This window comes from Canis lupus, chromosome 7 (assembly GCF_048164855.1).
Source record: "Canis lupus baileyi chromosome 7, mCanLup2.hap1, whole genome shotgun sequence".
NCBI lineage: Eukaryota > Metazoa > Chordata > Mammalia > Carnivora > Canidae > Canis > Canis lupus.
Window position 1 is genome coordinate 70,672,594 of NC_132844.1, and position 27,366 is coordinate 70,699,959.

At 38.9% G+C, this 27,366-nt stretch overlaps 1 protein-coding gene and 1 non-coding gene across 2 annotated transcripts in view; one reads left to right on the forward strand and one right to left on the reverse strand.

Moving 5' to 3' along the window:
• Positions 1-27,366, forward strand: part of TSBP1 (testis expressed basic protein 1) — a 187,841-nt gene that overhangs the window by 10,150 nt on the left and 150,325 nt on the right. Inside the window, exons 4-13 of the mRNA XM_072831640.1 lie at positions 11,617-11,628; positions 14,910-14,930; positions 18,796-18,834; positions 19,405-19,425; positions 21,063-21,083; positions 21,745-21,765; positions 22,402-22,419; positions 23,038-23,058; positions 26,455-26,475; positions 27,026-27,046. Of these exons, the coding sequence (XP_072687741.1) occupies positions 11,617-11,628; positions 14,910-14,930; positions 18,796-18,834; positions 19,405-19,425; positions 21,063-21,083; positions 21,745-21,765; positions 22,402-22,419; positions 23,038-23,058; positions 26,455-26,475; positions 27,026-27,046 (216 nt within the window). The remainder of the gene's footprint in view (positions 1-11,616; positions 11,629-14,909; positions 14,931-18,795; positions 18,835-19,404; positions 19,426-21,062; positions 21,084-21,744; positions 21,766-22,401; positions 22,420-23,037; positions 23,059-26,454; positions 26,476-27,025; positions 27,047-27,366) is intronic.
• Positions 23,736-23,843, reverse strand: LOC140637407 (U6 spliceosomal RNA). The gene has a single exon (XR_012034527.1). It is a non-coding gene; the product is annotated as a U6 spliceosomal RNA (small nuclear RNA).

The window sequence follows — 27,366 nt, forward strand, 5'->3', positions numbered from 1 at the left end:
CACATTTGTGGATCAGATGGCCAGTAGTGGTAGACTTGCCCGAATCTACGTGTCCAATGACGACGATGTTGATGTGAGTCTTCTCCTTTCCCATTTTGGTTTAGGTTTAGCGGTGGTTTTCACGACACCTGTGTTCTGGCGGCAAACCCGTTGCGAAAAAGCTGTCCTTACATTTATAACATTCATACCACTTGATTTTTCTAAAAAAAAAAAAAACAAAACCTAATCAGTATATTATTCTTCCTCTAAGACTAGACAATAACCTCTTTTGACTATCTTCCCTTTCAACATCTTCCATGTTGTTTCATAGTATGACTTTCAAGAACAAAAATAATTGTTTACTTATTTATAGTAATAGATTTATAAAAATGTATCAGCATTTTGTCTTCTTATGATTGTTTGCTATATCCTGTGTCCTTTTCTCTTTTCTTACCCAAGTATAGTCCTTTTGTTATTCTTTTTTGTTATTTTTTAATTTTACTTATTTTTTATTTATTTTTTATTGGTGTTCAATTTACCAACATACAGATTAACCCCCAGGGCCCGTCACCCATTCACTCCCACCCCCCGCCCTCCTCCCCTTCTACCACCCCTAGTTCATTTCCCAGAGTTAGGAGTCTTTACGTTCTGTCTCCCTTTCTCATATTTCCCACACACTTCTTCTCCCTTCCCTTATATTCCCTTTCACTATTATTTATATTCCCCAAATGAATGAGAACATATAATGTTTCTCCTTCTCCGATTGACTTACTTCACTCAGCATAATACCCTCCAGTTCCATCCACGTCGAAGCAAATGGTGGGTATCGTCGTTTCTAATGGCTGAGGAATATTCCATTGTATACATAAACCACATCATCTTTACCCATTCATCTTTCGATGGACACCGAGGCTCCTTCCACAGTTTGGCTATCGTGGACATTGCTGCTAGAAACATCGGGGTGCAGGTGTCCCGGCGTTTCATTGCATCTGTATCTTTGGGGTAAATCCCCAACAGTGCAATTGCTGGGTCGTAGGGCTGGTCTATTTTTAACTCTTTGAGGAACCTCCACACAGTTTTCCAGAGTGGCTGCACCAGTTCACATTCCCACCAACAGTGTAAGAGGGTTCCCTTTTCTCCGCAACCTCTCCAACATTTGTGGTTTCCTGCCTTGTTAATTTTCCCCATTCTCACTGGTGTGAGGTGGTATCTCATTGTGGTTTTGATTTGTATTTCCCTGATGGCAAGTGATGCAGAGCATTTTCTCATGTGCATGTTGGCCATGTCTATATCTTCCTCTGTGAGATTTCTGTTCATGTCTTTTGCCCATTTCATGATTGGATTGTTTGTTTCTTTGGTGTTGAGTTTAATAAGTTCTTTATAGATCTTGGAAACTAGCCCTTTATCTGATATGTCATTTGCAAATATCTTCTCCCATTCTGTAGGTTGTCTTTGAGTTTTGTTGACTGTATCCTTTGCTGTGCAAAAGCTTCTTATCTTGATGAAGTCCCAATAGTTCATTTTTGCTTTTGTTTCTTTTGACTTCATGAATGTATCTTGCAAGAAGTTACTGTGGTCAAGTTCAAAAAGGGTGTTGCCTGTGTTCTTGTCTAGGATTTTGATGGAATCTTGCCTCACATTTAGATCTTTCATCCATTTTGAGTTTATCTTTGTGTATGGTGAAAGAGACTGGTCTAGTTTCATTCTTCTGCATGTGGATGTCCAATTTGCCCAACACCATTTATTGAAGAGACTGTCTTTCTTCCAATGGATAGTCTTTCCCCCTTTATCGAATAATACTTGACCATAAAGTTCAGGGTCCACTTCTGGATTCTCTATTCTGTTCCATTGATCTATGTGTCTGTTTTTGTGCCAGTACCACACTGTCTTCATGACCACAGCTTTGTAGTACAACCTGAAATCTGGCATTGTGATGCCCCCAGCTACGGTATTCTTTTTTATTTTTTTTTTATTTTTTTTTATTTATGATAGTCACACAGAGAGAGAGAGAGAGAGAGGCAGAGACACAGGCAGAGGGAGAAGCAGACTCCATGCACCGGGAGCCCGACGTGGGATTCGATCCCGGGTCTCCAGGATTGCGCCCTGGGCCAAAGGCAGGCGCCAAACCGCTGCGCCTCCCAGGGATCCCTCGGTATTCTTTTTTAAAATTCCCCTGGCTATTCAGGGTCTTTTCTGATTCCACACAAATCTTAAAATAATTTGTTCTAACTCTCTGAAGAAAGTCCATGGTATTTTGATAGGGATTGCATTAAACGTGTAAATTGCCCTGGGTAACATTGACATTTTCACAATATTAATTCTTCCAATGCATGAGCATGGAATATTTTTCCATCTCTTTGTGTCTTCCTCAATTTCTTTCAGAAGTGTTCTATAGTTTTTAGGGTATAGATCCTTTACCTCTTTGGTTAGGTTTATTCTGCTTTTGGGTGCAATTGTAAATGGGATTGAGTCCTTAATTTCTCTTTCTTCAGTCTCATTGTTAGTGTATAGAAATGCCACTGATTTCTGGGCATTGATTTTGTATTCTGCCACGCTACCAAATTGCTGTATGAGTTCTAGCAATCTTGGGGTGGAGGCTTTTGGGTTTTCTATGTAGAGTATCATGTCATCGGCGAAGAGGGAGAGTTTGACTTCTTTGCCAATTTGAATGCCTTTAATGTCTTTTTGTTGTCTGATTGCTGAGGCTAGGACTTCCAGTACTATGTTGAATAGCAGTGGTGAGAGTGGACATCCGGTCTTGTTCCTGATCTTAGGGGAAAGGCTCCCAGCGCTTTCCCATTGAGAATGATATTTGCTGTGGGCTTTTCGTAGATGGCTTTTAAGATGTTGAGGAATGTTCCCTCTATCCCTACGCTCTGTAGAGTTTTGATCAGAAATGGATGCTGTATTTTGTCAAATGCATTCTCTGCATCTAATGAGAGGATCATATGGTTCTTGATTTTTCTCTTGCTGATATGATGAATCACACTGATTGTTTTACGAGTGTTGAACCAGCCTTGTGTCCCGGGGATAAATCCTACTTGGTCATGGTGAATAATTTTCTTAATGTATTGTTGGATCCTATTGGCTAGTATCTTGTTGAGAATTTTTGCATCCATGTTCATCAGGGATATTGGTCTGTAATTATCCTTTTTGGTGGGGTCTTTGTCTGGTTTTGGAATTAAGGTGGTGCTGGCCTCATAGAACTAATTTGGAAGTACTCCATCTCTTTCTATCTTTCCAAACAGCTTTAGGAGAATAGGTATGGTTTCTTCTTTAAACGTTTGATAGAATTCCCCTGGGAAGCCATCTGGCCCTGGACTCTTGTGTCTTGGGAGGTTTTTGATGACTGCTTCAATTTCCTCCCTGGTTATTGGCCTGTTCAGGTTTTCTATTTCTTCCTGTTCCAGTTTTGGTAGTTTGTGGCTTTCCAGGAATGTGTCCATTTCTTCTAGATTGCCTAATTTATTGGCGTATAGCAGTTCATAATATGTTTTTAAAACCGTTTGTATTTCCTTGGTGTTGGTAGTGATCTCACCTTTCTCATTCATGATTTTATTAATTTGAGTCTTCTCTCTCTTCTTTTTAATAAGGCTGGCTAATGGTTTATCTATCTTATTAATTCTTTCAAAGAACCAACTCCTGGTTCTGTTGATCTGTTCCACAGTTCTTCTGGTCTCGATTTCATTGAGTTCTGCTCGAATCTTTATTAACTCTCTTCTTCTGCTGGGTGTAGGATCTATTTGCTGTTTTTTTCTCTAGCTCCTTTATGTGTAAGGTTAGCTTTTGTATTTGAGTTCTTTCCAGTTTTTGAATGGATGTTTGTATTGCGATGTATTTCCCCCTTAGGACTGCTTTTGCTGCATCCCAAAGATTTTGAACGGTTGTATCTTCATTCTCATTAGTTTCCATGAATCTTTTTAATTCATCCTTAATTTCCTGGTTGACCCTTTCATCTTTTAGCAGGATGGTCCTTAACCTCCATGTGTTTTGTGTCCTTCCAAAGTTCTTGCTGTGATTTAGTTCTAATTTCAAGGCATTATGGTCTGAGAATATGCAGGGGACGATCCCAATCTTTTGGTATCGGTTAAGACCCGATTTGTGACCCAGTATGTGGTCTATTCTGGAGAAAGTTCCATGTGCATTTGAGAAGAATGTGTATTCAGTTGAGTTTGGATGTAAAGTTCTGTAGATATCTGTGAAATCCATCTGGTCCAGTGTATCATTTAAAGCTCTCGTTTCTTTGGAGATGTTGTGCTTAGAAGACCTATTGAGGGTAGAAAGAGCTAGATTGAAGTCACCAAGTATAAGTGTATTATTATCTAAGTATTTCTTCACTTTGGTTATTAATTGATTGATATATTTGGCAGCCCCCATATTCGGGGCATATATATTGAGGATTGTTATGTCCTCTTGTTGGATAGAACCTTTAAGTATGAGATAGTGTTCCTCTTCGTCTCTCACTACAGTCTTCGGGGTAAATTTTAGTTTATCTGATATAAGGATGGCTGCCCCTGCTTTCTTTTGAGGACCATTTGAATGGTAAATGGTTCTCCAACCTTTTATTTTCAGGCTGTAGGTGTCCTTCTGTCTAAAATGAGTCTCTTATAGACAGCAAATAGATGGGTCCTGCTTTTTTATCCAGTCTGAAACCCTGCGCCTTTTGATGGGGTCATTAAGCCCGTTTACGTTCAGAGGTACTATTGAGAGATATGAGTTTAGTGTCACCATGATATCTATTCAGTCCTTGTTTTTGTGGATTATTTCACTGAACTTCTTCTTAAAGGGGAATTTTAAGAGTCCCCCTTAAAATTTCTTGCAGAGCTGGTTTGGAGGTCTCATATTCTTTCAGTTCCTTCCTGTCTTGGAAGCTCTTTATCTCTCCTTCCATTTTGAATGAGAGCCTTGCTGGACAAAGTATTCTTGGTTGCATGTTCTTCTCATTTAGGACCCTGAATATATCCTGCCAGCCCTTTCTGGCCTGCCAGGTCCCTGTGGAGAGGTCTGCTGTTATCCTAATACTCCTCCCCATAAAAGTCAGGGATTTCTTGTCTCTTGCTGCTTTAAGGATCTTCTCTTTATCTTTGGAATTTGCAAGCTTCACTATTAAATGTCGAGGTGTTGAACGGTTTTTATTGATTTTAGGGGGGGATCTCTCTATTTCCTGGATCTGAATGCCTGTTTCCCTTCCCAGATTAGGAAAGTTTTCAGCTAGGATTTGTTCAAATTCATATTCTGGCCCTCTGGCCCTTTCAGCGCCCTTGGGAACCCCAATTAAACGTAGGTTTTTCTTCCTCAGGCTGTCGTTTATTTCCCTTAATCCATCTTCATGGTTTTTTAATTGTCTCTTTTTTCCTCAGTTTCCCTCTTTGCCATCAACTTGTCTTCTATGTCACTCACTTGTTCTTCCACCTCGTTAACCCTGGTTGTTAGGACTTCTAGTTTGGATTGCATCTCATTCAATTGATTTTTAATTTCTGCCTGATTAGCTCTAAATTCTGCAGTCATGAAGTCTCTTGAGTCCTTTATACTTTCTTCTAGAGCCACCAGTAGCTGTATAATAGTGCTTCTGAATTGGCTTTCTGACATTGAATTGTAATCCAGATTTTGTAACTCTGTGGGAGAGAGGACTGTTTCTGATTGTTTCTTTTGAGGTGAGGTTTTCCTTCTAGTCATTTTGCTCAGTGCAGATTGGCCAAAAGCAAGTTGTATTGGGAAAAGGAGAAAAAGAGAGGAGAGAATGAAGGAAAGAAGAGAGAAAAAGAAAAAAGGAATAAAAAAAGAAAAAAAAAGAAAAAGAAAGGGAAAAAAGGGTAAGGGAAGGAAACAAATCAAAAAGCAAACAAAACAACAACAACAAAACAAACACAGGGGAGTATCTTCTGATTCTGTATCTTTAAGTCCCTTGACTTCCCCTGGAACTTGTCCGTCTAGTTGGTCTTCTGGGGGAGGGGCCTGCTGTGCTGATTTTCAGGTGTTAGCCCTTGGGGGAGCTGCTCTGCCCCTGCCTGGTGCAGGGCTCAGTGGGGGTTGTTTACCCCGTGAGGCCCCAGGAGGAACAACCGCAGTGGCGGGGCCAGATCTGGAGCCCTGGAGTCAGCCCCCGCAGTAACTCCGGAGCTCTCGGTCTACAGGGCCTGGAGGCTCCGGGGCGGGGCCGCTGATCTGCTCAGCTCGGGGCAGGAGTGTCCTTGGGGTCCTGGGCCCTCCCGGCCTCTCCCTTTCCCGGGGGAGGCCGGATCCTGGGCTGTGTCCCGGCGCCTTGTGCTCCGGGCCTGTGCTATTGGATTCCCAATCCCGCCCTTCAGCCCCCTCCGCGGAGCCGCCCCGGAGCCCCCAGAGCTGCTCCCGCCCCGCAGCCCTCTCCGCGGAGCCGCCCCGGAGCCCCCCGAGCTGCTCCCGCCCCGCAGCCCCCTCCGCGGAGCCGCCCCGAGCCCACCCGAGCTGCTCCGGGTCCCCGCGTGCCCGCTGCAGCCCTTAGGGAGCTCGGCGCACTCTCCCGGGGCGCAGGTGCCTGTTAGTGTCCCCGAGAGCCCGAGGGCATCCCCGCCCTCCTGGGTCCTGCTCCACCTTCCCGCGGGCCCCTTTCCCCCGGGAAGGTCGGTGCAGCTCCTGCTCCTCCGGGAGGACACTCCTCCTGTCCTGGGGACACTCGCCCCGGCCTCAGCCCGGCTCCTTGCGGGGCCCCTCCCCCTTGGAGGCCTTTTGTTTCTTTATTTCTTTTTCCCCATCTTCCTACCTTGATAGAAGCGCGAACTCTTCTCACTGTAGCATTCCAGCTGGTCTCTCTTTAAATCTCAGGCCGAATTCGTAGATTTTCAGGATGATTTGAAGCTTATCTAGGTAATTTGGTGGGGACGAGTGACTTGGGGACCCTACTCTTCTGCCATCTTGCCCCTCCTCCCCTTTTGCTCTTCTTTTTTTTTTTTTTTTTTTTAATTTTTATTTATTTATGATAGTCACACAGAGAGAGCGAGAGAGGCAGAGACACAGGCAGAGGGAGAAACAGGCTCCATGCACCGGGAGCCCGATGTGGGATTCGATCCCGGGTCTCCAGGATCGTGCCCTGGGCCAAAGGCAGGCGCTAAACCGCTGCGCCACCCAGGGATCCCATCCCTTTTGCTCTTCTTATGGCTCCACGTGCATGTGAACCTTTTTCTAAGCCCTTGTCTGACTGAAAATAGCTTTACTTCACCCTCAGCCTTAAATGAGAGTTTAGCTGAGTAATAGTTAACATTTTTTTCTCTCAAGATTTTGAAGATTTATTTCATTTTTTTCTGGCACTTTTTATTGTTGATAATGATCTATGATTTTAATATTTTCCCTTTTTCTTGCATTCTTCATTGTAATTATGATGTAACTGGGTATGAGGTTAACTTCATTTATCTTGCTCAGGACTCAAGATTTTCCATTCTGTGGACTCCTGTCTTTGTTTACAGAAAATTCTTGACATTAACTGCTATGAATATATTCCATTTTTATACTTATGTCTATATCTATCCACCTAACAAGTCATAGTCTCTCCTTCTAAGATTACTATCAAATATATGTAAAGGTTCCCCTCTCATCTTCCAAGACTAATAATTTTTCCTTTGTCTATCTCATTTTTATTAATTACATCAGTCTGTGACCCTATAATCGATAAATCTTAAAATCTCTGTGGTTCTATTCACAAAATTATATTATTATGTGAAATCAGGGATGCCTGATTGGTAGTTGGCCTTCCTCTCAGCAATGACTTAAGCACGTAAGTTCATCTTGTCCTATGTCTCCACCAACTTCAACTAATGGCTTCTGACACAGGCAGAGTTCAGGAGAAGATCATGAGTGGAAGGCTTTTATGGGGAAGCCTGGGTGTTATTTCACATAACTCTTTCAAGATTAGATTTGCTAGAACTCGCTCATATAGTTTCCCTAACTGCAGAGGAAACAGTCAAACCATATTGCATTCGTTTTCTATTGCTACTGTAACCAAATACCAAAAACCTAATGGCTTAAAATGATACAAATATATTATTTTAATTTCATAGGTTAGAAATTTTTTTTTTAATTTTATTTACTCATGAGAGACAGAGAGAGGCAGAGGCATAGGCAGAGGGAGAACAAGACTTCCTGCAGAGAGCCTGATGCAGGTCTAGATCCCAGGACTCCAGAATCATGCCCTGAGGCGAAGTCAGATGCTCAATCACTGAAGCACCCAGGTGTCCCTATAGGTCAGAAATCTGACACATGTCTCTCTGGGCTAAAATCAAAGTGGCAGCAGGACTGTGTTTCTTTTGGAAATTCTGAAAACAAAGCAGTCTCCTTGCTTTTTCAGTTTCTGGATATTCCTTGGCACATGGTCCCCCATCCTCCATCTTCAAAACTAACAAAAATTAACTAAGCTTCCCATACACATCACTCTGGCCTTCTTCCATGGTCACATCTTTTTCTGTGACTCCTTTCAATCTCCAGCTTCCATTTTTTTTAAGTCTAAATAAATATATATTTTTAAAGATTTTATTTATTTATTCATGAGAGACAGAGAGAGAGAGAGAGGCAGAGACACAGGCAGAGGGAGAAGCAGGCTCCATACAGGGAACCTGATGTGGGACTCGATCCCGGGACTCCAGGATCACGCCCTGGGCCGAAGGCAGGCGCCAAACCACTGAGCAACCCAGGGATTCCCTCTCTAAATAAATATTTTAATTTAAATTCAATTTGCTAACATATAGTATAACACCTAGTGCTCACCCCAACAAGTGTCTCCTTAGTGTCCATCACCCTTTCACTATTTCTTATATTCCATGTATTGGGTGCAACCTTATGATGATTGTCCTTCTCTGGTTGACTTATTTCACTCAGCATAATACCCTCCAGTTCCAACCATGTCGAAGCAAATGGTGGGTATTCGTCTTTTCTTAAGGCTGAGTAATATTCATATATATATTCATCTGTTGAAGGGCATAGTGGCTCCTTCCACAGTTTGGCTATTGTGGACATTCCTGCTATGAACATTGGAGTGCAGATGTTCCCATGTGTCACTACATCAGTATCTTTGGGGTAAATACCCAGTAGTGCAATTGCTGGGTCATAGGGTAGCTCTATTTTTAACTTCTTGAGGAAACTCCACACTGTTTTCCAGAGTGGCTACACCAGTTTGCATTCCCACCCACAGTGCAAGAGAGTTCCCCTTTCTGCACATCTTCTCCCAACATTTGTTGTTTCCTGTCTTGTTCATTTTAACCATTCTCACTGGTGTGAGGTGGGATCTCATTGTGGTTTTGATTTGTATTTCCCTGATGACAAGTGATGCGGAGCATTTTCTCATGTGTTTGTTGGCCATGTGTATGCCTTCTTTGGTGAAATTTCTGTCCATGTCTTTTGCCCATTTCATGACTGGATTGTTTGTTTCTTGGGTATGGGTATTGATTGTTTGGGTATTGACTGTTTGTTTCTTGAGCCAGCTTCCATTTTTAAAGACCCTTATGATTCCACTGAGTCCACACAGATAATCCAGGATAAAATCTCTATTTAAGTTCAGCTAGTTAGCAACCTTAGTTCCATCTGCAACCTTAGATCCCTTTTGCCATGTAGCCTAACATATTCAGGTTCCAGGGATAGGGACTGGGATGTGGACATTTAGGGGAGAGATTCTTCTATCTACCACACATATGCCTTGGAGAAAAAAGAAGTTACTTTGGTAAACAACACGGTGAACTTTGTCATACTGTCTCTTTATTTCTTGATATTGAGTCCTGGATGATTTCCCTTAGATTTACCATTTGTGAATTATTTCTTCAGTTACACCTATTCTCTTTGTTTACCCACCTAATGATTTATAATATAATGACTCTATTTTCTACATCTGCTTTCATTTTGTTCTTTGTCAAATATAGTTGGTCCTGATTAATGCTGTTTTTGCTTTATGGATTCTAGTCCTTCTTTCATATCTTTGAATATGTGAAAAACACTTGTTTGAAATTCCCTTTGAATCCTTCTTTTTATATGTGTAGTCTCATTTGTTGTGGCATCTATCACTGCAGTAGATTTCCTTAAATGTGTTTCAACTTATATCTGTAAGTTCATTAGTTGTCATTTGTTTGAGTTCCTCATAAACTTCCTATTGTGCAACAATCCTATTAATTCAGTTTCTCCCCTATATGAGAGGTTCAAATGTGGGCCCTATACCTGAACTTGGCTTACAATGAGAGTTCTATTCATTGCTGGAGACTCAATTTCCAGCCATAGCCTGGTGCAAATAGATCACTTCCTGGCAAACCCTGACAAACAGATATGAATGGTTCCAATTTCACAGATAGTGCTTTTGTGAGATATACAGAACAATTAGTTCCAGGTTCTTCCATGGCATGAGACCTATGGCCTTAATTTTTGCTCCTGATCATGTGTTGAAAAGCCAACCTCCCATTAAGATATATGGGTGATGAACCTTCCTTTAAGATATATAGATGATGGGTTCCTTCTTGATAGATGGTCCTTGGAGACTTCCCTTCCTAGGTCTCAAGTTCAGTTTTATGTTTTAAAACTTTAAAAATTGAGGCACCTGGGTGGCACAGTGGTTGAGCATCTGCCTTCCGCTCAGGGTGTGATTCCAGGGTCACAGGATCCAGTCCTACAACAGGCTCCTCGTGGGGAGCCTGCTTCTCCCTCTGCCTGTGTCTCTACCTATCTCTCTCTGTCTCCCATGAATAAAAATCTTTTAAAAAATAAAAATAAAACTTTAAAAATTATTAAGCCCAACTTTTCCAAGTAACTAGAGGAGAGGGTGAATATCCATCTTGACAACAAGCCCCTTTTATCTGCCTTGACTCTATCTTTTAATATCTAGGAGCATCCTGATTTTGTTTTCTTGTTATTGAGTATCCTTATAGGACCCAATGACTTTTGAGAAGTAGAAACCCCCTGTTGAAGCTCTTATGTAGTAGATCTTTTGGGACAAAAGATCTTTCAAACAAAGGGGAAAAAAGAGAAACAAAATAGAGAAGAAGAGGAGGAAGGTAAGTAGAGAAAGAAAACAAAAAGAACAAAAGCAGCAGGATAAGGAAAGACAAAAGTCACAGGAGGAAGAAAAGTTTCCATGGACTAAGAAACTAGCAATTCTCATAAACATTGTTATTATCTTACTAAGAGATCTTAAAAAATAAATTGCATAGGTTTTGTAATCCTACCCTGCCCTATCAGAATTACTGTAGAATTATACAAAAACCTAAAATTTATACCCCAATCTGTAACTGGATATCCATCAGCCCTCCACATTGCATTGCACCTGATAATAGAAAATGGAATGTGACCCATTGCTGTCCTCTTTCCCACAACCTTTTCCTCATATAGTAGCTATGGAATCTTAGGTTCTCCCTGAAGCACAAAAATCTCATTTTTGTTTGTTTTCTTTTAGCACTGTCTCGATCAAGTATTGGTAAGTTCCTTTAGTTTCCCCCAATTCAATTCAAGGTGTTCCAGGGTTTGAATGGTAACAATGGAGGAGGTGTTTAATGCTCTACCTCCCTGAGCCTTGACTGACACTCAGGGGTTAGTGCTTCCAGGGATACCCTGTTCTGATACTCCAAAAATGAAAAAAAAAAAAAGCAACAAAAAAATGCCAGACAACCACATAACCTTTTTTGTGTTTCTTTTCAGGAGAACAAAGAGGTAAGTTTTTTTTCTCTTTCTCAAATCTGATTCCCTTTGTGCCTTAACTCTGCCTAGCCTTGTCCTTCATCTTTTCTTCCTTCTCATCATCGAACATTTTATCTGAAGTTAATGAAAAGTCCACTGATTACAAATGAAGATAAGATTCAAATGGTTTTAGCTGGCTATGATAGTTTCAGCAAAACCAAATATCTTCTTTGACTCAGAAGCAGGAGGAAGGAAGGAAGAAGTTTGTGAAAAGGGCAGGGAATAAGAGTAAAGGAGAACTGTAATTAAAGAAGCCATGTTTGTTGAGTCCATATTTACAGTTATTACAGGTAAGAAAAGTGACATTGAGGATATTGTCTAACTTACCCAAAGGCACATAGTTCATAGAATGAAAAACTGAGGTTTCTAAACACCGAGCTTTTGAGTATCCTGTGCTTGTCCAACTATCCCCAGGACACCATTAAAAATATTTAATTTTTCAATTTAAAGTATCTTCCTGAAAAAAAGTTTCAAGAAATTTAGGACATTATGCATATGCAAAAGATATTACTTCAATTTTTAATATGAAATTCAAAAATGCAAAAAAATGTGAATTAATATAAATCTCAAAATTATTTTGCCAGTCTGATACTGTGTCAAAACTGCATCTGATGAATAGGCTGTTTTATTACATAGATACATAATATGTATATGTAAGAAAAAATATATATATACATCTTGAAGATAACCTTGGAAAACTATCAGGCTCAATATTTTATTACTGTTATAATCAACAGAGTTTTTATTTTGTTTTGCTTTTTTTAATTCAATTAAGTTACAGAAGGATAATTTATGATAGGAACAGAGTAAAATATCTTCAGGTTGACATGTGCTAAATAATAAACTCAGATCTTTAATTTCTCCTGCAATATTTGCAGGCCCTGTGGTACATGAGTATGAGATAAAAAAAAATAGCCATTCCTCAGAGGGCTGCAAGAGACATAGTACTTTAAAGGACAATTGGGCTTACTAAAACAAAATAATGAAGAGAACATGTGGAGAACTTAAAGATATGGGAGAATTTGCTGATATGAATTCCAGACAGCATGGTGTGCTGGATATTAGAGGGTAAGAAAGAAAATCAGACTAGGAGCTATGCTAATCATTATGATAATATGCTCCTTAAGATGAGATTTATCCCCTAATGGTGAATAAGGTAAATGGATATGTGACACATACTGAAATTAATCTCAGAGGAAGGTGAGTAATTAGTTGTTATACATAATGTTTAGGTGAGAGATGTATGGGGCCATTCACTCCGAAGTTTAATATCCTGTGTGGTCCTAGAGGATGAATGAGGCTCTCTTGAGAGGCCATTCTCAGAAGCATCTCAGTGGACTATGGTAACTTGGGGAAGGGCTCTCACACCAGGAGAACGAAGGGCTTGATTCTATTATTTCTTTAAAAATCTTAAACCAACACAGTGTCTGAGGCAAAGGAGGTTATGGTCCATCTCCCCCATGCAGGTATACACAGGTATACATAGATAAGGATTGCAATTTGAAACAATGTTATAATAATATGTATGGAGTATGTTTCCAGGCTCTGTCCTAAGCACTTTACATCTTCACAGAAATCCTATGAAATAGATATTATTATAAATCTTGTATTTAAAATGAATAATCTCAGGCACAAAAAATTAAATGACTTGTGCAAGGTAACATAGCTATTAATCAGAGGAACTGGGATTCAAATATCTGGTCACCCACTGTACTTCAGAAGACTAATCAGGACCTCCTTTCTAGTTCCGTGAGAATTATATGCTTTTTAAACCAATTAATCCAGATTCCTGTGGATTTTTGCCATTATTCCTCAGTGTCAACTCCAGGAACAGTATTTAAGTCTCTTTTCTATTTCTCAATTCAGGAAAAAGAGAGTAAGCAGGAGGTAAAAAGAAAGAAGTACATAGGACAACTAACGAAAGTTTAACCAAGACTTATTGTCTTCAAAGTTCCCTTAAAGAGTTTCAACCTTTACAAAGAAAAAGTAAATGGCTTCCCTGCTCATCACCAGTCCTCCTCTGTCGCAGCACAAATGTACTGTATCCGTACACTATCTGTGACCAAAATCACAGAGGAGGGCAGTGTGAAAGCTTCTTCCTGAAGCTTTTCTTCAAAGGGGATTAACTCTGATGCATTTAAGCAATCGACCTCATGAATTTATCTGTGTGTTCAACTAACACAGTTTATAAGGGAATTGAGCATATTTCTAGTTGTTTCTCTGCCATGAATCCTTGATATCTGGGACCTTGTTTTCCCTGTCTGACCTTTCCTGGGCAGGCCCTAAATTTAGAATGTCAGCCTTTTTGCTTTTCTGTTATCCTAGATTCTATCAGCTAAGGATGAAAGGCAGAGGAATACAGGACTTCAGTTTGTGGATTTAGACTAAATGAATTATTAAAAGTTGAGCTGAACAGAGCATTGTTAAACCCTGTTCTTTTAGAGATTAGTTAAATAAGGTTCCAGAAGATGGTGAAAATGATCTAAGATCAGACTTCACACAGGAATTTAACCTCCAACATAAGGCAAATAAGACAAATGCTCAGCTTTCTTCCACTGAATATAGTGGGGTTCATTCTATAGTAGCTACATACTGATAATCCTGTCATGATTTAATAATACTAAAAGTTCCACAAACCTTTCCTATTACTTAAGACACTTTAAAGAGGAACATTCCAGAGATTAATAAAAAGAACCAGAGAGAGAGAGAGTCGATATATAGGAAAGAAATTTACTTCTAAAGGAGTATTCCAGAAAGAACGGAAGGAGAAAAACGTATGGGATACAGGAGAAAGTGCACTGAACTTTGAATCAGAAAAATTGAAGGTGAAAACTGCATATATTTTTTTAACATGCTCAGGCACAGACCTTCCCCTCTCTCAGCCTCAGTCTTTTATTATAAAATTAGAATCTTTCTAATATTGCCTTTCTCTGTTTCTTGAAGCTGTTACATTATGGAAAGGAGATTCTCCAAAATAAGAAGAGAAAAGAAAGAGGGGAGATTGGAAATAGGGGAAAAGAGAGGTGCTGAATGAAATCAGAATATTGAAAATACAGTAAACCTTGAGACTCTCCTGAGAATTTCACTCCTAGATAGTGCCCAAGGGGGAGGAAGATTTGAGACCTGCAAGTCTGGTAACCCATGTGCCTTCTGGGGAATGGAGGGTACAATTTCAGGAAAGACTCTTGGGAAATGGGTGGATTACTTAAACCATCAACTCTAAACTTATTTGAATATTTGTTATTGTTCTTTAGCATTACTGCAAGGATCCATAGGTAAGTTTTTCTTCTTTCAAAATCTGGTATTATAGGGCCCCTACACTAGGCAGAGGACGTCTCCCTGCCTTGTCTGGTCCCTGCTATGTCAAAGTAACAGCGCTTGAGGCTCATCGTTCTTCACCTTCTCCTTCATTAGTTATCTTACTGACAACATGCTCACCTGTCACAGTTTCTCCCTAAGACAATGAAACACCCCTTCTTGGTTTCAAGCAAATCCCTGCACTCATGTCATGTCATGGGACCTTATCTCCCTGCCCCACCTTCTCTTCAGCAGTCATAGCTTCTTCTCTTCTATAGCTTTGATTTTTCCTCTTCCATTAACTCCCTCTCCTTCGAGTACAGAGCAGGTTTGGTTTTCTTCCATCCCAACAGTTTCTCCTTGGACTCTGTGTCCCTCTCTAACTACATCACCCCCACACACACCCACAAAGAAAGAAATTATATGGTTTACTTTGGCTGTGTGCTTGGGAATAAATTACTGTTCACCTCATTATTGAAAATAAGCATTATGTCCCCATGAATTGAGAGTGGTATAATAAGAACTATTAAGAACCACTTTAAAAATAAGTTTACTTGTTAATTAATGTATTATAAATATACAAAGAGACTGTTGCAGATGCATGCTCTGGAGCTAGGCTGCCTGGAGTTGTATGCCAGCTCCCTATGTACTGCGTCTTTGAACATAAGCAAATTATTTAATTTCTCATTAAGCTTTTATAACTAATTTCAACTACCAGTTGTAAAACAGAACAGAACAGAAAAGTGAGGGGTTGTAGAAAGCATGAATAGAGAAAGAAGAAAAATTGAGGTGAAGAAGCTTAAATCTGTCTCCTGGAACTGATTTCCATTTATTGCGAAAGCAAAATGACCACATTTTCTAAACAAAGGGAAGACTGAAAGAGGAATGAGGGGCAGAAAAGTAAGGAATTACGGAAAGTGATACAAAAAAAAATTAAAAATTTAGGAAGAGGTAATTCTAGTTGACAGATTTTTTTCTTCTGAGCTATGTGTTTCTGATAAAATTTTTCACACTGAATATTATATTTTTGGTCATTCTTACAATGATTAAAATTACTTCTTGCTCAAAGATCATTATTTCATAATTTTCTCTAAAAGTATCTAAAAATTACTCCAGGTGCTTCACAACCTGAACTAGTTTGTAGAATTACAGGGTTTAATTAAATGTGACCCAGCCAATACCTATGATTAAATTAATGAAAAAAGGTATTCATTTGGTCTATCTCAAGCCAGGCCACAGTTGGTGGTGATGCAAATCTCACATTGTACTGCTGTTGAAGTATGTAGGGTGCTCACTTAAATCTCTTCCTTTTTCAGAGTAGAGCTCCCAAGTTGGCAGTTCATTAGCCCATTGCCATCCACACATGTGTTCCAGGAGACCAACATCACGTTATTTTAAATTTTGAATTTGAATGCTTCTAGAGAGGGTGTGCACTTTTCAAATGCTCAACTTCCCCAGTATCTCCTATAGCCAACAGGTTCACAATTCACGAGACCTGCTGAGGCAATAAAGACAACCAGTATTTCCATTTAGTAATGGAAAATTTGGTACTCTCTAAGAGAACTAATTCTGATATTTTCATTAGGCAGACTATCCACAGAAGCTATGTCCTTAATCTAAACATACATAATACTTAGTATTTTGGCAGGATGCTCGAGTCTTATAATTAAGTTTTTTATCTGTTTCTTTACTTTGAAAGTAAATGGAAATCTTTCACTGTCATGATTATTTGTCTTCAACTGGGCAAAGCCACAAAACTCTCTGTTCAAAAACTTCCAAAAACATACCATATGTTCCTCTTCTGCTCACCTTTGCCAGTGGCAAATACCAGTAATACAATCTAAAATTCTTCTCCTCTCCAGGGAGTTGCTACTAATTGATCAGAATTAGCACATTAACTAAACTATATTCATCATTCCTGGTAATATTGGTCAATATTCTTAAATCTTAAGTATATGAGAGCTGGGTTTTGTAAATTATCTTTATTTGGTAGTGGGAATGGCAGTATGTTACCTTAGTCTATAACACATAGAAGAGGAACTATCTCCTTTCAAGTGCTGAGATCTTGTCATTTCTGTGAAAAGCTGCTATTTCCCCAAAAACACAACAAACTAGCAAACACCAAGTCATAAATAGACAAGTATAAACTAAATTTAATTATTTTAAGAGAAACAATAGCAAATTTTTCAACTCACTAAACTCTCACTAAATATAATTTTTTTAAAAACAATACTTCAACACTTAAAGTGTTCAACAGAGAAATAAACTAAATAAGGAAAAAAATCTGAACAGGTAAAAGAAGAAAGAGTTAAAAAAAAAAAAAAAAAAGAGTTGAGGGGGAAAGCAAGAGGGGGAAAGAATTTCAGTAAAAATCTCCAGAACAGGAAAATGGAAGTCAAAAGTAGATTGTAGGGATCCCTGGGTGGCGCAGCGGTTTGGCGCCTGCCTTTGGCCCAGGGCGCGATCCTGGAGGCCTGGGATCGAATCCCACGTCAGGCTCCCTGCATGGAGCCTGCTTCTCCCTCTGCCTGTGTCTCTGCCTCTCTGTCTCTCTCTGTGTAACTATCATGAATAAATAAATAAAATCTTTAAAATAAAAAAAAAAAGTAGATTGTAAACTTCAAATCACAACTTCACACATACACAAAACTTTTGAAATTCCATGTGAAAATTAATTCATCTATACACTTGTTTCAGTAAAGAGGCTTTTCAGGTCTTAAAATAAGATTGATTACTCTCAAGAAAGGAGCAATGGTTCACCACCACTGCCAATCTCACTGCAAGGGCAATGCGTATAACTAAGGTACTGAGGTAACTAAGGAACACAAAAAGATTTTTTTTAAAAGAGTGAAATCACACAGATCAGCAAACCAAGACAATAGAATGAAATGCTCAAGAAAATGCCCTGTCACCAGCACTCAGAACTTTCCAAATGACAAAAAGATATGAGGGAAAAATAGAGAAGGTAGAAAAAAAGTAAACTGAAGCTGAATACTTTAGACACAGTAAAAACTTCCTACTTTACAGAAGAGTTTCATTCTTTTATAGTCACCAAATATTTCTTTTCATAACAATTTTGATAGAACTTAGTTAGCTTTCCTATTCATTATCATTCTTGATTTTTCACTGTAGCCATGCCTCCAAGAAAGGAGGTATCATGTCCATTTTATTTTTTTAAGATTTTATTTATTCATTCATGAGACAGAGAAAGAGAGAGAGAGAGAGAGAGAGGCAGAAACACAGGCAGAGGGAGAAGCAGGCTCCAAGCAGGGATGCGGGACTAGATCCCCGGAGTCGTGATCAGGCCCTGGACTGAAGGTGGCGCTAAACTACTGAGCCACCCGGGCTGCCCTCATGTCCATTTTAAAAATGAGAAAAGTAGTGTTCCAAAGGTTTAGTGACTTACATAGTCATAAAACTAGAGACTAGCAAAGTAGGACTCTCCGATCTTGGATATTTATTTATTTATTTATTTATTTATTTATTTATTTATTTACTTATTTATTTAAAGAGAGAGAGAGCAGGAAGGGGCACAGGGAGAGGGAGAAAGAGAATCTTAAGCAGGCTTCACACTCAGCCCAACATGGGGCTTGATCTCAAGATCAAGATTAAGAGTTGGACACTTAACCAACTGAGCCATCCAGGTGCCCCTAGTCTTGGGATCTTTAATCTCAAGACTATTTGTACCGCACACATGGGTGGACAGAATGAAATTGCCTACACTTCATGCTCTCTGAAAGTCTAGATCTAGATGAGATTATATTTGTCTTTTTTTTTTTTTTTTTTTTTTGCTTACACAATATTTGTCTCTCATAGTTCTTATCAATTTTCTTTTCATTATAGGTGATGCAAAAACCTTCAAAGCAACTCCAGAACCTTTATGTAAGTTTCTCCTATTTCTCAACTGTTTTGTTTTTGTTTTTGTTTTTGTTTTTTTTTGTTTGTTTGTTTGTTTTTTGTTTTTTTAGCTTCTACCAAGTGCTGGGGTAGGGTTTATAGGCACATAAAAGAGGAGGGAAGGAGACAACTCACTATTATACTGTTCTCCTTTTCCTTTATCAGTGTGAGGAACTGGAGGCTGATTTCAGGATCCCTCTAAGTAACTGATAATTTTTTTATTTAGCAAAGTATAAACTCTGCTAATAAAATTAACAGGTGAAAGGAAAAATCCTATGGTTGGATGAAGTTGTTTACCAAAAACAAACAGAAACTTTTAAAAGGATTTCACAGTATGAAGATAGTAAAAATTGAGAACAAGAAAAATAATTTCAGGAAATAAGATCTTATGAGTCTCTTAAGGAAAAAAGGGGAGGGGAGGGGGATGCAGACTTACCCTCTTACTGCTTTCCATGTAAATGTAATATGTAGTAAATGCTTGACCTGAAGCTCCCTGAAATGTACATCCTTCAGTCATGTTCTTGCCAGACTTACCTGTTTGTGTTTATATTTTAGCTGGCACTGCAGGACCCATAAGTAAGTTTCTTTTCTGTGCTTTAATTCCCACGTGCTTTGCTTTACAGCACTGTTAGAATATGTAAGACTCTCCTATTCACAAATTGTCAATTATTTTCTCCTCCTTTATTCTCTATTCTTATTTTAATAAGCTGGAGCCTTCCTGAGAAAGTACTATCACTTTTAAATCTCTCAAAGTCTTGAGATTCAATGGCCAAAAGAAAAGTATTAAGAATAAAAGTGTTAGAAGGGTAGAAAGATCCCTTGCTAGAAATCTCAGTCACACTTGCAAGGAAGAGCAGTGAGTCCTAGCTCACTGACTAAGGGTCCCCAGACTGCTGTTGATGGTTGTGTGGAATGTATAAGCCCTGCTAGTAACAAAGATTAAGTCTGGAAGAAGTGTTCATATAGAAAAATGATATTACAACAAACATCTCTGGCAGAAAAACTGGGAATGAGGGCTGAGTGAGAGTCACTTGATACAGAAAAGAAAAAAAAAGATAAATGGAAACAGTGACCTATAAATGCTTTGAGATTTTACCAGTCTCTTAATGGCCTGCTGCTTAACGTTAGTCCAAGGATCCACATTAGCATCACCTTGGAGTTTCTAAGAAGTGAAGAATCTTCACCTAACACCCACTAAATCAGAATCTGCATTTTTAAGAAGATCCCCGGGTGGTTTAGAACCATTACTCTACAGGGTTTCTATCCTCCATACCTAGAGAAGAAATAAGTTGAGTGCACTAGCTCTAAGATTTAAGCACCTCCTCCATCCCTTTCAGTTTCTCTACAGGAAGAGTAGCCTTAAATCCGATGACAAGAAAAGTGAAATTTACCAAGGTTTCATTCATTTCTTAACATATTTCTATCCATCACTGCTGAAGATATTCAGAGCTTGAGCTCCTGGGGCAGGGCCAATACTAAAGGAAGAAGAAGAATGATTTGAGGGTTAGGGCTCATGACAGATCACACCCTGTATCTACTCTTCCTGGAGCATTTGTACACATGAAACATGATTAAAATAATCAAAAGTCAACCAAGAGTAAACACTGGGGAAGTGTCACTAAAGCACATGTACCCCAAGAGGTACAGAGAAGTGTCTGTGTGTATGTGTGTTTGTAAAGGAGAAGGGCTATTATTGCTAAACATGTAGGTCTAGTGCCTCAATCCTTTTACCCACTAACTGCATCTATGAGAGTCTTGAGCCATCTGAGAGTTTCTATCCCTTTTATGCTAAGATATTGCAGGCCAAGTTACTATGATGACTAAGGGAGCCAAAGTCACCCACTGGAGACAGAAATTCCCACTGCCTCCTTCAGAAGACAAGACCATAGATTCTGATTAAACAAGTTCAAATTAGCCCTGTTGGAAAAAAGGCAATGGTCTGTGGAATCCGCAGTTACAAACAGTGACCCACCAGGGAAGGAACCCTGACTACTGCATCCCTGCAGCTCCAGCTGTCAGATCCCAGTAGTTACAAGGGTCTTCCAGGATGGAGAATGAAGAAAAGAATTTATTTCCTCCTCCGATGAAGTAGAAATTTTGTTCCTGTGTCTGTATTTATGATGTTTTCCCAAAAATACTTTCAATGCAAACTGTAAATTTTCTGTGCCAAAGAACCATTCTAATTAGTCTGCCTTGCTTTTCCCATATTTTAGCTGGAGCCATTGGACCCATAAGTGAGTTCCTTTTCTGTTTCCTAATTTTGCACTCTTTGGTCTTCTATGGGATATGGGACCTCTCCTTACCCAAGCTCTTTCCATTTCCAGGATGTCTCACCCACACTTCTTGATTGCATTTGAATTACTGACACCTCCTGATGCCCAAGGCATCAGAAAAAAAAAAGAAAGAAAACACTCTGAACTGTCACTGAGTTTAAGACAAGGGAAACCCAAATAATTCATATTTAAAATAATATGAATTATAAATAAATATTAACCCACGAAAAAATTCTCTTACTTATGATAAAAATAATTAAAACAACTGTTCGTAGACTTTTCCTAAACTGAAGGAAGAGCTACAGGAGAACTGGTGATTCAAAGCAAAGGCAAGAGAATAAGCGTGAAAAAAACAAAGGAGGTGTGCTGATGAAAAAAGCCAACTGGACTGACATCCCACCTACCCCTGGGAGTGTCAATCCCTTGAGACAGCTGAGTGAATGCCAAATGACGTAATCTAGAGGGAGGGTTATGGGGCTTCTTTGCTAAAATTATCTACTGATATGCAGTAGTAATTCTCCCTCTGGTCGAGTTGCTTCATAATTTCTTTAAAAAGAATATTGTGGCATGAGCATTCTGCTCATATCAAACCACACTGATTTTCCTTTTCTTTGTATTTCAGTGCAATTTACAGCACCAATTCGTAAGTATCAAATTTGTTTCTCCACTCTGGTTCCTTTAATTTCTCACCAGAAGATCTTAAGTACCACTCTGCCATGTTTTATGTTTCTCAATTTCTCTAGTATTCCTATTACAAGGTTTCCAAAGAATCTCCAAATGAAATAAAGAGACTGCAAAGCCCATGAACTAACATAAAAAAATAGAAAAGCAGTCATTATGCCCTGTCAGCAAAGGAAGGTTCACTTTTTTAGAAATATTTTATTTAAATTCAATTTGCCAACATATAGAATAGGTTCACTATTCAAATAACAATAAGTCCCTAATGAAATGAGAGGAAAAAAAGAGAAAATAATTTAAAGGAGACATTATGAATTAGTATGGAAGGAGTTATTCCAATCCTCTAAAGTTTGCAAATATCACTGAAAACAAGGGGATGCCTCCATTCCTGGAAGTCTCCTATATGGTCCAATAGGGAATCTGTCTGAGGATTGCCATGTAAGCAACCCTTGATGCACCTAGGGTTTCTACTTATGACACTCCCTCTAGAGTAAGTGTTGAAGAATGGTTATTTCCCTTATAGTGATGAAGCATAGTAATAATCTGTCTCTCCCTTCACCTCTCCCCCTCTTCCTCTCTCTTTCACTCTGTTTCTCAGCAGGAGCTACGGGACCTATCAGTAAGTTTACTGTCTGATTCTCTACTGTAGAGAATTTTAACTCCCTGCAGTATCTTAGGGACCCTTCCCTGGATTTCATGTTGGGATTTCAGGGGCTTGGGAGTCCATGGTTTTTTTTTGGCCTTTTTGTTTTCTTCTACCTACCATTTCAGTAAGTCATTATTAATAGTGTGAATATACATTCCATTGCCAAACACAAACTATAAAGTGAAAGATGAACTCTTGAATGTGTCCATTGGCTTATCAATATCACACAAAGGACTTTTAAAAACAGAATGAGATGGAAAGAAGTGAAATTATGGGGAAAAGGAAGAAATTTAAGTTTAAATGGAGAATGGTTTTTCCAATTTTCTACAGGGGTTTAAATGGGCCAAAAGGGTGATCTCTACCTAGTACCTTTGCTACTTGGCCTCTCAGTAGATCCAGCACATAAGGAAGGCCTTATATGTATCAGATTGTCCTAGCATCCATGAGAAAGAACATCGCTACTACCCCATTGTAGCTGAGCCAAGTTTAATGGTATAGATTCTTACCAGGAAAAGCATGTAAATGAGAACTATGGGCTCCAGAGTCTGAGAGCAGCTACTCATTTCTTTTCTCTTTTATTTATTTTTTTAGAGCTATCTCAAAAAACCATTGGTAAGTCACCTAACTCTCAATTACAATGTATTTTGGTCCTTTACAATGTTTAGAATGTCAGTTGATTTTTATTTCAAATAATTCACACCCATAGACTCCAGGGTCAAGTGTTTCCACTGCCTCGTTATCTCACTCAGAATTCCTGGAGGTTGGATTCACCCAGGTTCTGCAATAAAAAGATATTAACTATGAAGCTTAAATACAAATTGATAATTTAACCCCCTAGGAAATGGCATTTTCTAAGTTATATAATCTAGCTTTAGCATCAACATGTAATAAAGATTTAGTACACAGCATCTAAACTTCTTGCTTTCCCTGCAAATATTTTTTTGTTATTAGATTGTGTTCAAAATAATACAAATCCTGTTTCTTCTATTTAATTGCTCTGAAAAGTTCTCTCCAGGACAGTTAGGTTTTATTTTCACCAACTTTTAGCAATTTACCTTATTGCATTTTTCCATAGAAACATTATAAATAATGGTTAGGTTCCAAGACACAGTAGTCCATAATTACATATTTATAAACTAAGAGCAAATAGCTATAGCTTCACACACTGGATTATAGGATTTTTAACACAAATTAGGAATTTTTGAAATTAGAAACCAAAAGAAATATGTTTGAGGTTTCCCATATTTGCCTGACAGAATGAATACAAGTCCTGTATCTGTAACTAGTCATTCTTTGTGTAATTCCTTCATGAATTTGTGTGTCATCCTTGCACAGGGGCCATGTTAGTCTTCTCTGTATCATTCCAATTTTAGTATATGTGCTGCTGAAGTGAACACTCCTCATGTGATTCTTATAATGGATTTCTAACTCTCCTATGCATTATTTTGTTGGGCCTCACAGCATTTCAATGGTGGTGGATAACAGATATTATACCCATCTTGAAAGATGAAAAATTGAGGTTCAGAAGTTATTCCTAAAAAAATAAGGGAAGGAGGATAGTTAATAATGAAATCAGGACTGAAGTTGTGCTGACTCTTGAGCTCTTTCCACTACCATTTTGAGTGTTCTAATAGGTTATTAGTTAGGAATTAAATAAACTTATAGGGGATCCCTGGGTGGCTCAGCAGTTTAGCTCCTGCCTTCGGCCCAGGGTGCGATCCTGGAGTCCCGGAATCGAGTCCCACATCAGGCTTCCTGCATGGAACCTGCTTCTCCCTCTGCCTGTGTCTCTGCCTCTGTCTTTCTGTGTGTCTCTCATGAATAAATAAACAAAATGTTTTTTAGAAATGAACTTGTAATATTAAAATTTGGGGATAAAAAGACCTTATGAGGAGAGGAAGTGAGAGAAAATGTAATACAAAGAGTAATAGAGAATGAAGATACATGCTGAAAAGAGAAAAATCAAGAGTTTAAAAAGAACAAAAGTAGGAAGAAAATTGGAAGGAGAAAGATTGAGTTGGAGGCAGGAGAAGAAAAAGAGTAAATGAATATAAATAAAGCTGAGAAAGAGAAGAAAAGGAAGGCTATAGGAGTCACATATTAAAAGTGGAAAAAGAGTAAAAAAATATAGGAAAACAAAACAAAATCATATTTGAAATGATTATCTGTCTAAAGATTTAGTGGCTTATACCAAAGGGCAGATGTCCTAGGAGTTCTACTCCAGAATCAAGGGCAATTTTTTTATAGATACAATAAAAGCAAACATTAAATTACTTTTACAAAATACCTAAATTTCTAGCTTGTCTACACTCATGGCCCAAGATATCCACAACTGGTAAGCCACCTTCTAGCTTTTTCACACAGGAAAAAAAAATCAGAGCTTTTTGGGGCTTATGGGTTAGAACTGGGGTATTTCCCATGATGAGTGCCATGAAGTAAGGAGCTATGGAGAAGAGAGACACCGCAATGCCCACTGGAAGGAAGGCTGGTCTTTTTAGATTCAACTAACCAGGCAGACTCACAAGATGATCCCAGCCTTCACCATGCTACTCAATGGAACTTAAGACATGAAACACAGCTTGCCACCAGGGTAGCATCAACCATCTCTCTTCTGTGGCAGTAGTCCTAGAAGTGGTCTATGCAAGTATCTACAGAGCCACCTAGGAACTAGTCTTTGACCTTGCACAGGCTGCATAGAGGAGCTGCCTTAACATAGAAGCCTCAGGAGCCAAAATATCCTATAAGAGCTCTACATACATAACCTTCAGGGATCCTATAAGAAACATGCCCAAATACATGGTCACTACATTCAGGGAAGCCCAAAAATATGGCTTTCTACCAACCAAGGATCATTCTTCTTTTTATTTTTAAAATTTATTTATTTGTTTGTTTGTTTATTTATTTGAGAGAGAGAGAGAGAGAGAGTAGAGGAGGGGCAGAAGGAGAGAGAGAGAGAGAAAGTCTTAAGCAGACTCTATTTTGAACATGGAGCCCAACGTGGGGATCCATCTCACAACCCTGACATCATAACCAGAGCTGAAATCAAGAGTCGGATGCTGGGACACCTGGGTGGCTTAGCGGTTAAGCATTTGCTTTCAGCTCAGGGCGAGATCCTGGAGTCCCGGGATCAAGTACCACATCAGGCTCCCTGTTCTCCCTCTGCCTATGTCTCTGCCTCTCTCTGTGTGTCACTCATAAATAAATAAATAAAATCTTAAAAAAAAAAAAAAAAGATGCTTAACTGACTGAACCACCCAGACACCCCAAGGATCATTTTTGATAAAAAGAACGTTGCCAAGTAAGAAAGCAGGTTTAATCAGAACTGGAAAATCAACTGAAGGCCAAATTCTCATTAAAAATTGAAGGTTTTGTTGACCCTTTGCCCAGAGACAATCAAGCTGATCAAAGCAGTAGTCAGTAAGCTGGAAGCTGTGAGAAGACTGCATCCTTAGCTCCTACCTTCATGCCTATCCTAAAGCATATTAGTTGGTCAGAAATATTTTAGTACAAGGATGGTCCCTTTAAAAAGCAGTATCTGGGGTGCCTGGGTGGCTCAGTCAGTTAAACATCTGCCTTCAGCTCAGATCATGATCCTTTGGTCCTGGAATCGAGCCTCATGTCAGGCTCCCTGCTGGACAGGGAGTCTGCTTCTCCCTTTCCCTCTGCTACTCTCCCTGCTTGTGGTCTCTCTCTCTCTCTCTCTCCTGTCAAATCAATAAATAAAACTTTTTTAAAAAGCAGTATCTTCAACCTTTAATGTCTCTAACCTCTCCTAGGTTGACAAGGATTCTAGAGAGACCCTCATCTCAGGCTGAATTGCAATATATGCTAAATATCTCTTTTGGTGTATGGATCATACCTGGATTAGTTCTCCCTAATGTTCTTATTACTGTTATCACTTCTCCCCTACTCTACTTCCCAAAGCCCCACCCCCAGAATAAAATTAATGAAAAATTTATTTTTCATCCAAACACTCATACTAACATGCCAATTTTGATTTATTTTTAGTGCAAACTCCAGGACCTATTGGTAAGTTGTATATATATATATATATATATATATATATATATATATATAATATCAACGTATATATGTTACTCAAATTCGTAATAGGCAGCGTAACATTTTTCTAATAATAATTATAGTGGTCTATCAGTATACATTATACAAAGTGTTCCAAAGCAAAGATGAAATAGAATCTGGGAAAGGACATAAGAAACAAGAACGAAGACAAAGGAGGATGGCCAAGAGAGTAAAAAAAAGTGACAGAAGAGAAAAAAGATGAGGAAAACGGAGGTAAAGGAATATAACAACGATTTCACTTCAAACACCCGTAGTAGTGAAAGGCGAGCATCAAATGGTTTGTCTTCCAACTGAAACAGGATTACAAGTCTCCTGGAGGACAGTCTGATCTTATGGCAAGGATATAGTCCAATAAAATATTTAATTCTGAAGATTGGGATTTAGTAATTCTGGGAAGCTAACTGCTATCTAACTGCTCTCCTTTGGAAAACCTCAGTGGTTTGTGTGTTTATCATGTTCAACAACCAGAGTAATTTATGTTTGTTTCTATTTTTAGTGCAATATACTGGGACCAGTGGTAAGTCCCTTATCTATCTTTTTCCTCTGGTGTTCTTTGATCTTCTACAGTGTATAGAGGGCCTGTCCCCTGTCCCAAATGTATGTATTACTATAAAGACAACAGTTTTATACATGTTTTCATGCACCTCAGTTCCTATTTGCTGGGAGTTCTCCAGGATTGTGTTTTGTTTTTTTAGGAAAAAAGTAAGAAAATGTCCCCAGTAATGGTCATAATGCCTTCTGTAATAATGTAGAATTTTCTGAAGTAACAGAGAAAGAAAGAAAGGGTAGCTTTCGCTTCTGAGGTACTTTGTAGTTCATAAAGAGCCTACTCAAAGA